This window comes from Bombina bombina, chromosome 2 (assembly GCF_027579735.1).
Source record: "Bombina bombina isolate aBomBom1 chromosome 2, aBomBom1.pri, whole genome shotgun sequence".
NCBI classification, from domain to species: domain Eukaryota; kingdom Metazoa; phylum Chordata; class Amphibia; order Anura; family Bombinatoridae; genus Bombina; species Bombina bombina.
Window position 1 is genome coordinate 409,997,384 of NC_069500.1, and position 16,096 is coordinate 410,013,479.

The window sequence follows — 16,096 nt, forward strand, 5'->3', positions numbered from 1 at the left end:
TATAAACTTCAGTCACTTCTGCACCTTTGGCTTTTCCTTTCTCTTCCTAACTTCGGTCGAATGACTGGAGGTGGAGGGAAGGGAGGAGCTATATAAACAGCTCTGCTGTGGTGCTCTTTGCCACTTCCTGTTAGCAGGAGGATAAATCCCACAAGTAAGGATGAAATCCGTGGACTCGTCATATCATAAAAGAAATAAATTTATCAGGCAAGCATAAATTTCCTTTTTGGTGGACTATTGCTATGTTTTATTACGTTTTCCTATAAAAGCTTTTTTTTAACCTCTTTATGTTGGGGTGCGAGTGCTTAGATCAAAATAGAGTTCAGATGTAAACACTTGCTGTAAAAATGAAATCACATGATTTAAAGGTCGGCATCGGATCATGGGGGGGGGCTGTCTATGCTGCTAGGCATGCCCCGCAAGTCTGAATCTTCCTTGCATATAAGGTAAGACGTTCCATGTTGTCATTCGGCATTAAAGCCCAGGGCTGTTAGGACAGCATAGGACATCTTAACGGCGTGAAGGGGTTAAAGCCTTCAGTTATTGGGACATTTATATAACAGCTGGCAGGTCAACTATCAAGCAGAGAACCTATCCAGCGGTAAATAATGCAACTTGTAATACACAACTCTCTTGTAAATCCTGGCCTCATGAAACCAACTGTGCAAAAGCAGGGCCTGTCATTCAACCCAAACGAGCGAGTTAAAGGTGTTTGATCTCTGCCATCTCTGATGCGGCAGAGTAGATATAAAGTGAAAAATAGTAAAAAAAAATGACATGCTCTGATTCGTTAGAGCAATTAGTGCGGTTTTCGCTCAGGAACAGCAGTGTGCTCCATGGGTCCCAAGTGATACTTCTACTGTGTGTTTAAAGTGATGGTAAACTTTAACTAATCAAATGCCATAAATGTAATTTTTGCCATAAAAAAAAAAAAAGTATATGTGTACCTTTTTTGTTTTTAATCCATTTGTGAAAGGGTTCAATTAGTTCATATAGAAATGCTTCTATTGCAATGTTATGCCGGCCCACTTGGATAAAAAATTTTTTTATGACAATTGCAGATAACATCCAGTCAACATGTGTGTCATTTGACAATCTATAAGTCCAGCCCCTTTAAAGCCTTTAGAAAGCCTATGTAGAGAGTGGCTTTGAATGCTCTATATATCACAGCTCAGCCAAAAGAGGAAATGAAGGGGGAGCGGAGGAACAGACAATATTAACTATGATTATATATCTTTTATTGGAATATATATATATATATATATATATATATATATATATATATATATATATATATATATATATATATATATATCATACCACTTTAAAAAACATAATTATGTGGTTTTCTTGCAAACTAATATCTTTTTCATTGCAACATTCTTATAGTCTGAAATTTACCATCACTTTAACCTCTTTGCAGGTGTTAAACGCACAGTAGTGCAGGGTCAATATTCCTAAAATTACATATTCTAATATTTAGAACATCTCATTTTTTACTATTATGATTTGATTATACAACCCTGAACTTTTCTCAGAAGCTGCAAATGCAGAGCTTGATAAAATGTACCTTTAGTTCAAAATGCTACTGCAAGAATGTTCAGTGAAACGCTTGCCACTACAGTGGTTACCAATAAAAAGGCTAATACTAACCAGTAATTGTCTGTAATGTAAATAGCTGCATGGTCAGGAACCCATCTACCTAAACAAACTCTTCTTTGATCAGAGTAAGCCCTGAAACTGTCAAAGAATTCACCAAAAAATGTTTGTGAGCTTTTAGCCATGGAGTTCCTTTTCTGTGGAACTTTGATCCCAGCACAGTAAAAGAGGCCACTTTTCTGGACTACTTACCTGCAAACCTTTCTTGACTAACCCCCCCAATCTATGTTGTTAATAATTACAACAATAATATTGTTAATATTAAAATATCCTTGTTTGATATTGTTGACATAAAAAAAAAGAAAAATATTTATCGTTTTCTCTTCACAAATAAAGGTCTACTTACCTGTTAATTTAGTTTAAATCAATAACTATAGCTTTATTAGTTCTTTTAGTCTTGCACCACGTCCCCTTACTGCATATTTCTGTGCGCATCTCTTGCTCTGTGTTCCTGCATACAGCCCTGGATATGGCTTGCGGTGCTGGGACTGAGTGCGCCGCTCTGTCTGTCTGCTGGGTGTGGCCTGAGAGTGCTTTATTTGAGCTCCCAGCTGTGACCGTCTATCTGCTCCCACCCTCAGAGGAGGAGGAGGATAGGGTTTGCACAGACTTCTCTGCGCACAGTGGGGAGGTAGTCTGGCTGGGCGAGCTGAGGTGGAGAGGCAATGTGAGACATACAAAGGATTCTTGCTTTTCTTGTGCTTTGAAACTCGGATCTTTCGTACTGGATTTGTGCGTTGCAAGCTAGGGTTGCTTTATTTTCTCTTATTTGCTAAGGAAGGAGGGGTTTGGATCTCGTTACAAACACGTTTTTAACCTGGTGGTGGAAAAATCAGGGAACGTTGGATCTGGGATCGAATCTTCCAGCTTGATAGCTGTGACCATATTGAGAGGCTGGACTCAAGTGTGCTGAGTTGGACTTCAGACCTGCATAAATGCCTGCAGAACTCCAACAGGTCAGTGCCATCTCGGCTTCATGTGCTTTACCCTGCAGTGCTACAGGGCAATAAACTGCATTGCAACTTGCAAGCGGGTGGTTAGTTATTATAATACTGCAAGTTTACCCAGAATCGAACACTGAGTTTATGGAGAGTTGGTTTGGGCATTGGCTGTTGCTGCTGTGTGATACGGTGTATAATACAGCTGTAGGTAATGTTGTTATTTAGAGTTGAAAAGTGAAGGATATCTGAGTATTGCATTCAGTATTTTACATTTTTGCGTTTTATGTAAGTCTGTAGAATCACGTTTTTTGCTAGACCTCCATGCTATGTCTTTGTAAAGTGGTTACATTATGCCAAATCCTATGCTTCTTATTGGTAAGATGAAACGTGTAAAATGTACAGGTATATAATACAAAAAAAATGAGGTGAAACATTTTTTTAACAACATTTTGAGGTAGGGTGGATCAACAATTTGACTTCATCTTAATATTTGTATAAATAACTACTTTCTCCAAAACTGGAAATTTGTTTTTAGTTTACTGTAATATTTGTTGGTTTGTCAGAATTTTTTTTTTTTTAATTCTTAAAAGTGGGTTTCTTATATTAGTTGGAGTAATGAACAGTTTAGATGGACTTTCATAAGTGATCTGTAAGATGTTATTTAAAAAAGAAAAAATGAAAATATGTGGGATATTTTATATATATATATATATATATATATATATATATATATATATATATATATATATATATATAAAAAAAAAAATTTCTTTGCTAAAAGTTATCCAACTATCTTGGTGATTAACTAACTGCATGCAAGGCTTTCAGCATAAGTCAGATTCATGCTTCACCAAACTGAATTCCGCTGGCTGTATTTTTGTTTTAAGATCCCTCAAAGAAGATGAAAGCATTCCAATATATATGGTAGCTGCTTGGACAAATACAGCAGTGCCTCCCATTTTATACTCATGTTTAGAAAGTAGAAACACAGGGATCAGAAAAAAAGATCCTGTTTTGCTTAACACTTTCTTTTACAATGGATTATAATAAAATGGAACTGATTGGAGAATCAATAATTTGAGCTGAGATTATCATATGTTTGGGGAGGAAGGATTTATTTTTATTTTTTTCCCATCTGATCTGAATTCTCCCTTCCCCAAAATCTATACTAAGGGTGCCTTGCTGGATAAGAGCTTTTTTGTGGCCTATGGTTTGTAATTTAATATGTTAAAAGCAAGGAACCACTGTAATGGTATTCCATAAATCAATATCTTCATTTATGGAATCGTATGTCAGACTGAGTGTAAGGTTTGTAGTATGTATGTGTAAATTTTATAGGGAAATTTTTATTTAAAATATGAAATCATCGGGCATGCATGATTTTGATCTGTTGCCTGAGTAACCGTTAAAGCTTTCCCAAGTTTGAGTGTGTTTTTATTTTTTCATTTTAACCCTTTAAGGACACAGTTTCAGTTTGCTCAATTGTTTTTATGACTGACAAATTCCGTTATGTCCTTAAGAGGTTAAACTTCAATGCATTTTATATTTTTGATAACTTTCTGGGCCATTTTAAAACCTACATATAGCAGAGACTTGATTCTTTGCGAATGGATTCTTACAGAACTGAGGCTGTGATTGGATCATCCTAGAACAAACTTAAAACCTTAGTGTCCGTAATTGAAGGTGTGTTACGGCTCACATATAGTTAGACTGAAATCTTATGAGCACAAACGGATAAAAAATTTTTTTAAGCACATTTGTAAAAAATAAAGTTTTATATATATTAGTTATATAAATGCAATCTCGCCACCAATCCTGCAGTGGGAGTGTAATCTAGACTCAGTCTGTCCCATGGGAAGAGCTAATCATGCCCTAGTAACTCCCATTTATGCGCATTCACAGTCTATTTCCAGGCAAGTGATTCTCGCCGTAAATTCAAACTGCGAATGCGCAATACCTGCACTAGAGCGTAATGCTAGAGTTCCTGTGGAGCTTGATATTGTGACTGTCCAGTATGTCTCAAACAAGCCCTGTCAATCAAGAAACGCACGCCCTTGACACTCAAGGAGCTACGTGGTCGACTCATAGGGGATAAGTTAGGAAGATGCAGCTTAAAAAAAAAATACAATACCGGCATTGGAGGGCCAGACTTCAGAACATGAAAGTGAGTTAATAGCAATCTACAATGTTTTCAAAGGTGATCTACAGCTAGATTGTTATATTTACATGTGGCATTTAAAAAAAATCCTAGGTTTACTGTCCCTTTAACATTTCATAATTTTGAAGAGCATAACTTCAATACATAACAAGCGTTGCATTTCAGGTAATGGTCTAATTATTCCAAAAGTTCAAAAGGACCATGTCTGAGTACAGGCTGCATACTTCCCTCTGCTTTCAGACAAGTATCAGCACTTGCTGGGAGGTTGTTGTCATATTTCCTCTAGTGATTAAATGTCATATAAATCTTAGTAACACTTAACTCTGAGGGTAGGTGATCATTTAACAAAAAGTGTTTTTCTGCAGTGTTTTATCAGATAAAATATAGACACATACATTGAACTTTAAAAAGTAAAAAAAAAAAAAAAAATCACAATCCACTGCCAATACTGCATTGCATATTCTCATTTATCACTACTGTTGCACAAAAGCATCAAAGTAGAAATCAACCACATTTTAACGCGAAGAAGACATTGCCTTACTGGTATTGCACTTGTAGTTAAAAGAACATTCTAATGCAAAAAATAAAATTCTCCATTTTTGTTACACATTGTATGACACAGCAAAGTATGCCAATACACAGCTGCATGCTTATGTAACTGCCAATCACTGGTCATGTTCTGTTTAGGATTTGCAGGACTTTAAACTTCCTTGCAGGGGTAAAACCTACAGTGAGCACCATTCTAGTACTAAAATGTCCCTTTTTACTTTGGTCATAAGACTCTTGCAAACTTGTCCCCTTGGCATGTAGTACAGTACTGCAGCAAAACCCTACCATACCGGCAATAGCACCTCCTCATACAGAAACAGAGTTGTCCTTTTTTTTTAAAGGGCCCTGAATGTCTAATTTGAAAAGCATATAGTAGAAGTTAAATGTATTTGCAATATATATACAAATGTAAACAATGTTTCTACTTAAAGGGTTGTTTTGTTTATATCACTTAGTCTGCATGGGATTTGTCTTTGTTGAGTAAATGCTATATGGGGAGATGACTTGCGTGTGCCTTGGCCTTTCTTGCAAACTGAGCATTTAGACTTACATTAAAGGGATTTTAAAGTCAAAATGAAGCTTTCATGGGTCATATGGAGCATGACCCATGACTTTTTAAAATTTTTACTTTGCTTATAAAATTACGTACCGTTTTGTTAAAGAGCATACTTAATGTAAGTGCAGAAAGAAGCAGCAATATAATACTGGATGCTAGTTTGTGATTGGTTGCCACGCACATATGCCTCTTGTCATTGGCTCACAAGATGTATTCCATATTAGTCATTCATCTACAGGTGTTATGGCCCGTTAACCTGGATTTGCCGATATCTTGAAAGGCGAGCAAATCCTTAGGAGCATTATACACTAAATATTTTTCTTTGCATAAATGTTTTGTATATGATCCATTTATATAGCCCATACTAAGTATGCTTGTTATTTTTGCACTGATTTTCAGACTCCTAACCAAGCTCCAAAGTTTTTTTTTTTTTTTTTTTTTTTTTAAGAATGCCGACATATACCTACTCCCAGCTTGCTTCTCTTTGTGTAAAGAGTCTTTTCATATGCAAAGAAAGGGGGAGGGTCTGATATTTCCCACTTGCAGTGGGTGTTCCAGTAACCTTTTAACCCTTTCCTGCCAGGGTTAAAGTGTCTACATTGGAACAACTGTTCCGATGTAAACAATTTGAAATCTTGCAATCGTACAAGTGATCACGAGATTTCAATGATGGGATTGCATCAGGAGGGCATCCCTATGATGCTAGGCATACCATCCAGACTGCGATCCCATCAGGGAAGCTCCAGTGGCTTCAGGAAAGCCACTGGTTAGGACGCTGTATTCCGTCTATCAGCGTTAAAGCCCAGAAAAATTTGGACGGAATACAACGCCGTAACGGCGTTAAAAGGTTAAACTGAAGCTAAGTAAGATATTTTTTTTTTTTTTTTTTTTTTATACAGTTTTATACTGGATTGTTATCAGTATCTGTGCATATTATTCTTTTATAGTAGTTTTATTACATGCAGTTATATAAAAATTGGTATATACTGTCACCTTTTTAAGGTTAACTCCCATCTACTGCTGCTATGTGTGTGTTGTTGTTGTTGTTGTTGTTTTTTTCTCTTATTTAGACAGGTCATACAATTTTTTTTTTTTTTTTTTTTTTTTTTTTCTTTTGATTTAAAAAAAAAAAAATTTGCTTCATTGTCTTAATACCTCTTCTTCTTTCTTTTTTTTTTTTTTTTTTTTTTACATCACATTGTCTATGAAATATACATATTGCACATTTGTTTAGTCCAGGGTGTATCATTTACTGAAACTGGGAGCGTTGTTGACTCTTGTGTCAGAGCTAGATATGAATTATGTGTTGCTCTGGGGCCTATTGTAAGAAACGCCCTGTACATACCTACCTTTTTCACTGAACAACTGGATCGTGCTGCTGTGTAACTGACTGTACAGAGATTTGACCAATTTAGCATCTGTAGTACTCTTGCATATCTCTAGATTGGAAATAAGCACGGTATTGTATAGCAATATACATGACTGAGATATTAGCTCTGTATTGATGGTGTAACAAATGTGCATAGAAATTCTTCTATTGTCGTAACCATAGCAAGGTTTGTTTATAGAGAGGATTGGGTCATTAAAGGGATTTAAAACAAGTAGAGAGAAAAATATATAATTTGTACATTAATTGCTTTTACTTGCACATTTATACTGCAGTGCCTTGTTAATTTTTTTTTTCTCTTTAAGTTTCTGAATTTTACAGCTCTAACTCGCCCCCCCCCCCCCCCAATTTCTTTTATGGCTGTAACTTTATCCATTGTTTTGGTAAAATACACAAATTAATAGGGATTATCTGCTGGAGCATGCCTAGAAGCTGTGAACTCAGGTGAAATACAAAGCCTGTGTCTTAACACTGATAAGAGGGGTGGAGCACAGTGTCCAGACAGCATGGCTATTTAGGTATTTTTGAAAATTATTTTAAAATACTTCCCAACAATTTTTTTGTATATTATTATATATTTTTTTTTTTATTTTTTTTTTTATGCAAACTATTTTTACTTAAAGGAACACTGCAGTCAAAATTAAACTTTCATGATTTAGAGCATGCAATTCTAAGCAACTTTCTAATTTTATTCAATTTTTTTTCCTTCTCTTGGTATCTTTATTTGAAAAAGAAGGAATATAAGATTAAGAGCTTGCCCATTTTTGGTTCAGAAACTGGGTTGCACTTGCTTATTGGTGGCTAAATGTAGCCACTAATCAGCAAGCTCTATCCAGGGTGATGAATCAAAAATGGGCCAGCTCCTTAGATTACATTCCTACTTTTTCAAATAAAGAAATTAAGGGAACAAAGAAAAATTGATAATATGAGTAAATTACAAAGTTGCTTAAAATTGCATGCTCTATCTAAATCGTGAAAGAAAAATATTGGTTTCAATATCCCTTTTATTTACCCCCTTTAGGATATGCACAGATCTCAACCTGTTTTATGGCACTTTAAATAGCTCCTTGGTTTAAAAAAAAAAAAAAAAAAAAGCTGCAAATTGCCTAATTAGCAGCATTTGTAGGTGACATAATTTTGCTTTTTGGTCTCTCTATGAAGTGCATGATAAAACACAATTTTACACAAAAGTTAACAGTTCTTAAATGAACTAGTCCAAATTTAAACTTTAATGATTCTGAAAGAGCATGCAGCTTTCTAATTTGTGAACAACATAAGAAGACAGAAGCGCCACATGGCCCAATATTGTTTGACAAAATGGCAAATAGTGTATTAAGGACACTCACATTTGGTAAATGTGAGTGTCCTTAATACAATATTGGGCCATGTGGCGCTTCTGTCTTATGTTGTCCACAGATTGATCCAGGATCAGGGCCTTGATCCTCACACAGACAGCTGCCTTGACCTGAATCACCCTCTGCCTTATACTGATACTATCACCCCATTATATATTTGGGACTATACTATTGAGAGATACTGTTGATTGTGTTGTAGTATTCACTTTGCACACACTGACTTTTGTACCTTTGCTGTTATATAGTTAAGGATACATCACTGTAGTCTTTTTATTGTGATATACATTGTCTAGTCCAGTCTTCCACACACCCATTTCTCTGGTCCACCAAGGTGCCCCCTATTTTTATGTATTTTAACATTCTAATGTACTCCTATTCATTTTTCTTGTCTTGGTATCTTTATTTGAAAAAGCAAAAATGTAAGTTTAGGACCACAGGCTCATTTTTGGTTCAGCGCATGGGTAGCACTTGCTGACTGGTGGCTACATTTAGACACCAGTCAGAAAGTGCTACCCAGGTTCTGAACCACAATGGGCCTGGTCCTAAACTTTTTTTTTTTTTTTTTTTGCTTTTTCAAATAAAGATACCAAGAGAACAAATAAACATTTTATAGGAGTGGATTAGAAAGTTGCTTACAATTGCATGCTTCTCCAAACGCTTTGTGTTGCAGCCAGGGTTGATCAATATTTATTTCAAGTAGCAAATGTGCTTATTAGTCCTGCAATCATTTTGTCTATGTTGGATATGCCCTAAGTAAAGCGTAAGGGAAGAGGCATAGTTTTAATTAGTGATGCACCGAAATGGAAATTCTGAACCGAATCCAAAAAATCCAGGATGCACTAAACCGAAAGGTGTCTTTCCCCCCCCCCCCCCCCATAATTTAGACTATTGAATGAATCCTGAATTGAAAAACTGCAAGCCAATAAAAGAACCTCACTTTTATTGAAAGTAGTAACGCACTAAAATTGGACAAAAAATATTTTAAAATATGCTACACAATATTACAAAAAAAAAACTGCATGAAAACTAAACTGAAAAAAAACGATGATGCCATTTTTGGCCAAAATGTTTCAGCAACTGAACTTAAAGCAATATTAAATATCAATATACTGTATTATTCTTTAGTTCTGTGTAACAGAATCAGATTTAAAAGTTGTTGTTTTTTTTTTGCCAATTATGCAAATAAGTATTGGCCTAGAAAGCTATTGTATGCAAAACAGTAAGTCAAGTAATGAACTCAAACAGCAGCTCTAGGCTAGCATAAAATTTGAAATATGCTACACGATAATGTTACCAAAAATAACAGGCAAAAAAAAAACGAAAACCGAAAATACCATTTTTGGCCGACCATTTCTGCGCACAAAATTTCAGTGCATCCCTAATTTTAATTCTCCCTCATACCGTTCTAAATCTTCCTTCTTGTTAGCATGTGCTTCATACAATGTAATTTTATGCAGTCTCTTCAAATTTTAGTTGTTGGGGAAGGTATTCACAGGAGTGTCAGATTAGTAAAGATTACTGATTCATAAACCATGAGATCACTCAGTAGTTTGTAGAATGAGACAAGTATAAACAAAACCTGTTTGCTAGGCTGGGGGAACAACGCAGAGTAGAATGACTCGTCTTTTTTCCATCTTTCAAGGGGTCGAGAGCAATGGTTTCTCACGCAAGGTAGGCAGCTTTTTTCTCTCTCAGCCCTTCCTATCATTACATACTGCTCTGTGTCTTGGTTTGTTTAATAAACTCTGGTCTGGCATTGCAGTATGAATGGAATGCAAAATGTTTGTACTCAAGTGTTAATTTGACCACTGTCACACAACACATGGTTGTTGATTTCAACATTCTCAGTATTTTGCTATGTTGGGCTTCAGAAAATGATCAAATTACACTACAGTTTTGTTTGCTTCCATTGTGCTGGAATATCTTTAACAGGTGGTTGTTCTTTTCACTGGGGTGTGTCAGGTGAACAATCTGGATTCTTTTGTGGGTTGGGTTTTATATCTATCAATCTCTCTCATTTTAAATTGGGGGGAGATAAAAGGCGAGTTTAAAATCCTCCACTACGCACAAAATATAGAAAAAATAACTCATTGTGTAGTTCATTAACAAATCTAGACAGGCCCAGAGGCTTGTTTTCCCACAGAAAACCTCTGAATTATATTGTTTCCAATGCAGCAAAGAATTCTGGGTAAGATATGCAAATTAAGTACACAATGACACACCTTTTTTACTTCAGTCTGCTTTCCAGCAGGTTCCCTTTATGCCAAAGCATCACTGTTCACACAGCTTATAAACTTAGCTAGGGTTAGTGCAGTGATACATAACCATCCCAGGACAGACTGTTTCGTGGTTATTGCCACTCATCCACTGGGAGAAGGTTAGAATCACTGCTGGGTGAAGTTGATTCCAGGCAGAATACAACAACATTTTAAATTAGGGGGAGATAAAAGGCGAGTTTAAAATCCTCCACTACGCACAAAATATAGAAAAATAACTCATTTGCTTATCTTACCCAGAATCCTTTGCTGCATTGGAAACAATGTAATTCAGAGGTTTTCTGTGGGAAAACAAGCCTCTGGGCCTGTCTAGATTTGTTAACTGCACAATGAGTATATTCTCAGCCTAGCTTTACTTGTAAGAACAAGGCAAAAAGTCTTGCTGATGATAACACGCAACTTACCAGGCTCATATTTCTGTCTTGGATTCAAGATGAAAAATATTGATCTGTTTAAATGTGTGTTATGTCTCTGATGTATTCCTCCCAAGGACTGGTACTTTATGTAGACAGACGAGATGAGTTTCTTAGCTCTTTCCTATTGGTGTCTCATTTACCCTCTGCCTTTATGTTGCCATTTGTATCTGTCATTTAGGATGGGGCTTGTCTCGTAATTGCCTCTATGCTCAATGCCTTTATTATTGTAATTTCATTTCAAAGCTGCCTGGATATGGATACTTAAAAACTTGCTTGACCTTCAAGTTATACTATTGTCTGGTTCTCTCTTGCACTAGCTGAAGCAGGAGTTGACTCTTTGAAAACTGAGTTTAGCCACCATTAATCCATAGGGGGATATTTATCAAAGGTCTGGGGGACGCTCTCCGTATTCAGCATTGCACCAGCAGCTCACGCAGCCCCCTGCAGATTCGCGGCCAATCAACCAGATCGTACTCTATCGGGTTGAATTGCGTCAATGTCTGTCCGTCTGCTAAGAGCAGGTGGACAGGGTTATGGAGCAGCGTTTTTTTGCGGGGGGATTTAACTATTTAACCGTATTGCAGGGTCGCTAGAGATAAAATTCCATGCTGTGATGATCCCTAAATTAGACTATGTAACCTTATCTAATAGCCTTTTAATATAGCTATATAGATTTATGTTGGAATCTTTATAAATACAGTTTTACCCTTCACAGGGGATATATAATAATTTACATTTTTTTGACCTGCAAACCATTGTAAGAACCTAAAAGTAAAATTTGGCTTTTGAAAAATAATTGTAGTAAAAAGGATGTTTATTTTGTTAATTTTTTTTTTAAAAAAAACAAAACTTTTTTTTTTTTTTTGCTGATCTATAGCAGCACAACAGAAATGTCTTGTTTATTACAAGGTGTTTACTGTCCCTTTCAACCAGATTTTGCTTCTTGAATGGGTAAAGTTGAGTAGCTTATTGTTTGCGAATAGTTGGCACAACTCATTACAGCTACTGTTGAGTAAATATAGGGTGTGCTTAGATTGGATATAGGTGTTAAAGTTCATTAGGGTAACTTTGACAAAGGGACTAATCAATTGAGATTCTTAAAGGGACAATGTACACTAATTTTTTCCTTGCATAAATGTTTTGTAGATCCATTTTATATAGCCCATTTTAGATTTGCTGATTTTCAGACACCTAACCAAGCCCCAAATTGTCAGATGTAGACCCAGGTCTACAGATTCCAGCTGCTACTGTTTTTGTGTATCCTGTCTCTTCATATGCAGGGAGGGGGGCGGTCTGCTTTCCTGGCCCCTTTCACTGGTTGTCCCAGCCTAACTTCCTTAACCGTGCTAAGTTGGGAGCTTCAATGTACGTTGTATACTGGATTTTTAGATCATTATCTGTGCATATTCTTCTTTGTAGTAGTGCCTTACATTCAGCTATATGAACATTAGTGTACATTTACCCTTTTTAAGTACCATTAAATACAGTAAAACTGCATAATAGATGCATAATTAAGACAATGCAATAGCATTTGGGCTGAATTTCAAATAGTCAAGTAGCTGGTGCCTTTTGAAAACTGTGCACATATAAAAACACTGTACAGTTTGATGTATGTAAATTGGTATGTCTCTTAGACTGCTTCTCTATTTGAATCTTAAAGGGGCATAAAACAAGTTGGGATAGAGACAAAATATAATATGTAATTTACCTGCAAATTTTATATTGCAGTGCCCCTTTCTTTTTAGTTTCTGAATTGTAAAGCTCTAACTCCCCCCCCCCCCACACCTTTCCTTCTATGGCTGTATCTATTGTTTTGGTAGAATGCAAAAGTGAATAGGGATTATCTGCTGGAGCATGCCTAGAAGATGTGATTAGGGTGGGGGGAGTTGGCTGCTCCAAACCTTAGATACAAAGGCTTAGATACAAGGTAATCACAGAGGTAAAAAGTATATTAATATAACTGTGTTGCTTATGCAAAAATGGGGAATGGGTAATAAAGGGATTATCTATCTTTTAAATAAGAACATTTTTGGTGTAGACTGTCCCTTTAAATGGACACTCAAGTCAAAATTAAACTTCATGATTCAGATGCAGCATGCAATTTTAAACAACTTTCTAATTTACTTCAATTAATAAAATGTGCAGTCTTTTTATATTTACACTTTTTTTGAGTCACCAACTCCTACTGAGCATGTGCAAGATTTCACAGCGTATATGCATTTGTGATTGGCTGATGGCTGTCACATGATACAGGGGGAGTGGAAATAGACATAACTTTGCAATTTAACAAAAATCTACTACTCATTTGAAGTTCAGACTAAGTGCTATTGCATTGTCTTCTTATCATGCATTTGTTGATTATGCAAATGTAATGTGTTGACTGGTCCTTTTAAGAATATAAATTTTATTTGTTATTCCTACTTGTTCAGAGGTGTGTGTGTTGTGTGCTCCTTCTTTTTTTTTTTTTTTTTTTAAATTTATTTAAATAGCCGAACATAAATAGTGATATTTATCTCTCTGGAGAGGCCCCAGGCATTCATGCCCTCATCTGGACATTTCAGAGGCTAAATGACCTTTAGTGCCTAGAGTGACTGAAAAGTGTATAAACAATGGGTTTATGGCAACATGCCGAAAATATAAATGGCAGCTTATCTTGTCCAAACAGAAGTGAAGAAAGGGTATTGCATACAAAAGGGAGAGAAACGGAGAAATAAAATGAGGGAAGGCTGAACACACAGGTGTTCCTGTACTAAATATGCTGCTCCTGTACTAAATATTATTTATTTGTATAGCGCCGCAAAACTTCGTAGCGCTGAGTACAAAGATAGAGGTATACATTGACAAGGATTTGTGATAAAACCAACCATAATGAATAAAAATAACACTCCCTAGAGAGACGAAAAGCTGCAGACTGCTTGAATTAACGACATATCTTTACCTTGACTGTGACCTATTTAGGACAACTGTAAATAGGTTTGTCTAAGCATTTACTGTGTTTCTGGCTTCATATTTTGCATCTATACTAAGTTTCTTCTAGAGTTGTCGACCATGGCTTCATGTGGTTAATATTAGACATTGGAGTGAGGCTGTAGGTGTGATCACACATGACACCAGATTTGATGTGCTCCTTTGGATATTTTTGCAGTTTACTCTAGTATCCACAGCTTTGGCTATGGAAACACTAATTTCCCAAAACACTATCATTGGCCTAGATACTGTATTCGTTAACTTGTCTTCACACTATTTTAACTCTCACAAAAAGATAATCTTCAGGTTTGAATTTTTTTATTATTTCCAGAGAGCAGGGTACATATAACAAGATGCCATATTATTCATAGATGCAAAAAGAACAAAGCATACATAATGTTTACAGGCATCCACAAACATTATAGTTTAAATCACATACATATAAGACAATATCAATGGAAATATTATGTTCTCCGACTACCAGACAAAGATAATCTTCATGAAACATCAGTGGAAGGATGTGGATATCGTATATGTTGACTAAGTACAATCCATTACCTTGTTTTGTAAGCTGATTCCTTAATGTGATACAATTTAAGGGAAGTAGCAGTTAGATCCCATATTTTATGTTAGTCATCAAGGTCCATGTTGACACTAATTGCCATTAAGCTCTGTTGTGTCCTTAGGAGAACTGTTTCCATGAGAGATGGAGGAATCCTGTTCTGTTTCCTCCAAGAGGCATCTTAAGTGTAATAGGGTTGTTGAATTTAAGAATCTTCACAACCATAGTTAGGGTTGCACCGATACCAAGTATTTGCATGAGTACTTGTACTCATGCAAATGCACCGATGCTTAAAGGGACACTGTACCCAATTTTTTTATTTTGTGATTCAGATACAGCATGCAATTTTAAGCAACTTTCTAATTTACTCCTATTATCAATCTTTCTTTGTTCTCTTGCTATCTTTATATGAAAAAGGCATGTAAGCTTTTTTCTAGGTTCCGAACTCTGGACAGCAGTTTTTGATTGGTGGATGCATTTATCCACCAATCAGCAAGGACAACCTAAGTTGTTCACCAAAAATGGGCTGCCATCTAAACTTACATTCTTGCATTTCAAATAAAGATACCAAGAGAATAAAGAAAATTTGGAAATAGGAGTAAATTAGAAAGTTGCTTAAAATTGCATGCTCTATCTGAAGCACAAAAGAAAATATTTGGGTACAGTGTCCCTTTAAACAGATACCTCCACTTCCTACCCATATGCTATCTTGTGGCATTTTTTCAAACTGCAGGTTCCCATTTAATTTTAAGCTGGAGCGAAGACTAAACTATTGTTTACTACTGTTCTGACAATACAAATTATTGTATTTGTATTATTGTAGGAGAGATTACTTTACCTCCTTCAGACAAACCCCTGAAGTACTGGGCAGTTAATAAACTCAGATTTCCAGCTCTGGGTAAAATGGTCCAAAATATCTTTCTGCCCCATGCAGTAGTGTGGAAAGTGAAAGACTGTTCAACATGGAGTCAAACCTCCTTACTGATAGCAAAAACAGACTTATAGCTGAACATGCAGAGACGCTTCGGTTCTGTTCCTTAAAAAGAACTTGCCACTAACTTTTGCCATTTTTTTAAAAAAAATTTTTCTAATTGCTAGATTGCCTGTTATACTGCTAGTTTTAATCTTGCACAGTTATGTTCAAAACATGCTGTACCCTGAGGAACATCCATAGCCAGGTCTGGACTGGGAATAAAAAAATAGCCCTAGAAAAATATGAAGACCAGCCCTATTTTCCGCTGAGCCGGTAGAATGCACGTCTTAATTTTTC

General features: G+C 36.0%; 1 protein-coding gene across 4 annotated transcripts in view; it reads left to right on the forward strand.

Moving 5' to 3' along the window:
- Positions 1-16,096, forward strand: part of ARVCF (ARVCF delta catenin family member) — a 929,071-nt gene that overhangs the window by 551,326 nt on the left and 361,649 nt on the right. For 2 of the 4 annotated variants that reach the window (XM_053701909.1, XM_053701910.1), the window contains exon 1: positions 2,265-2,615. The exons of the other annotated variants lie outside the window; for them this stretch is intronic. In XM_053701909.1, coding sequence (XP_053557884.1) covers positions 2,595-2,615 — 21 coding nt within the window. In that variant the 5' untranslated portion in view covers positions 2,265-2,594. Of the gene's footprint in view, positions 1-2,264; positions 2,616-16,096 lie in introns of those variants that run through there. 4 annotated transcript variants of the gene reach the window in all.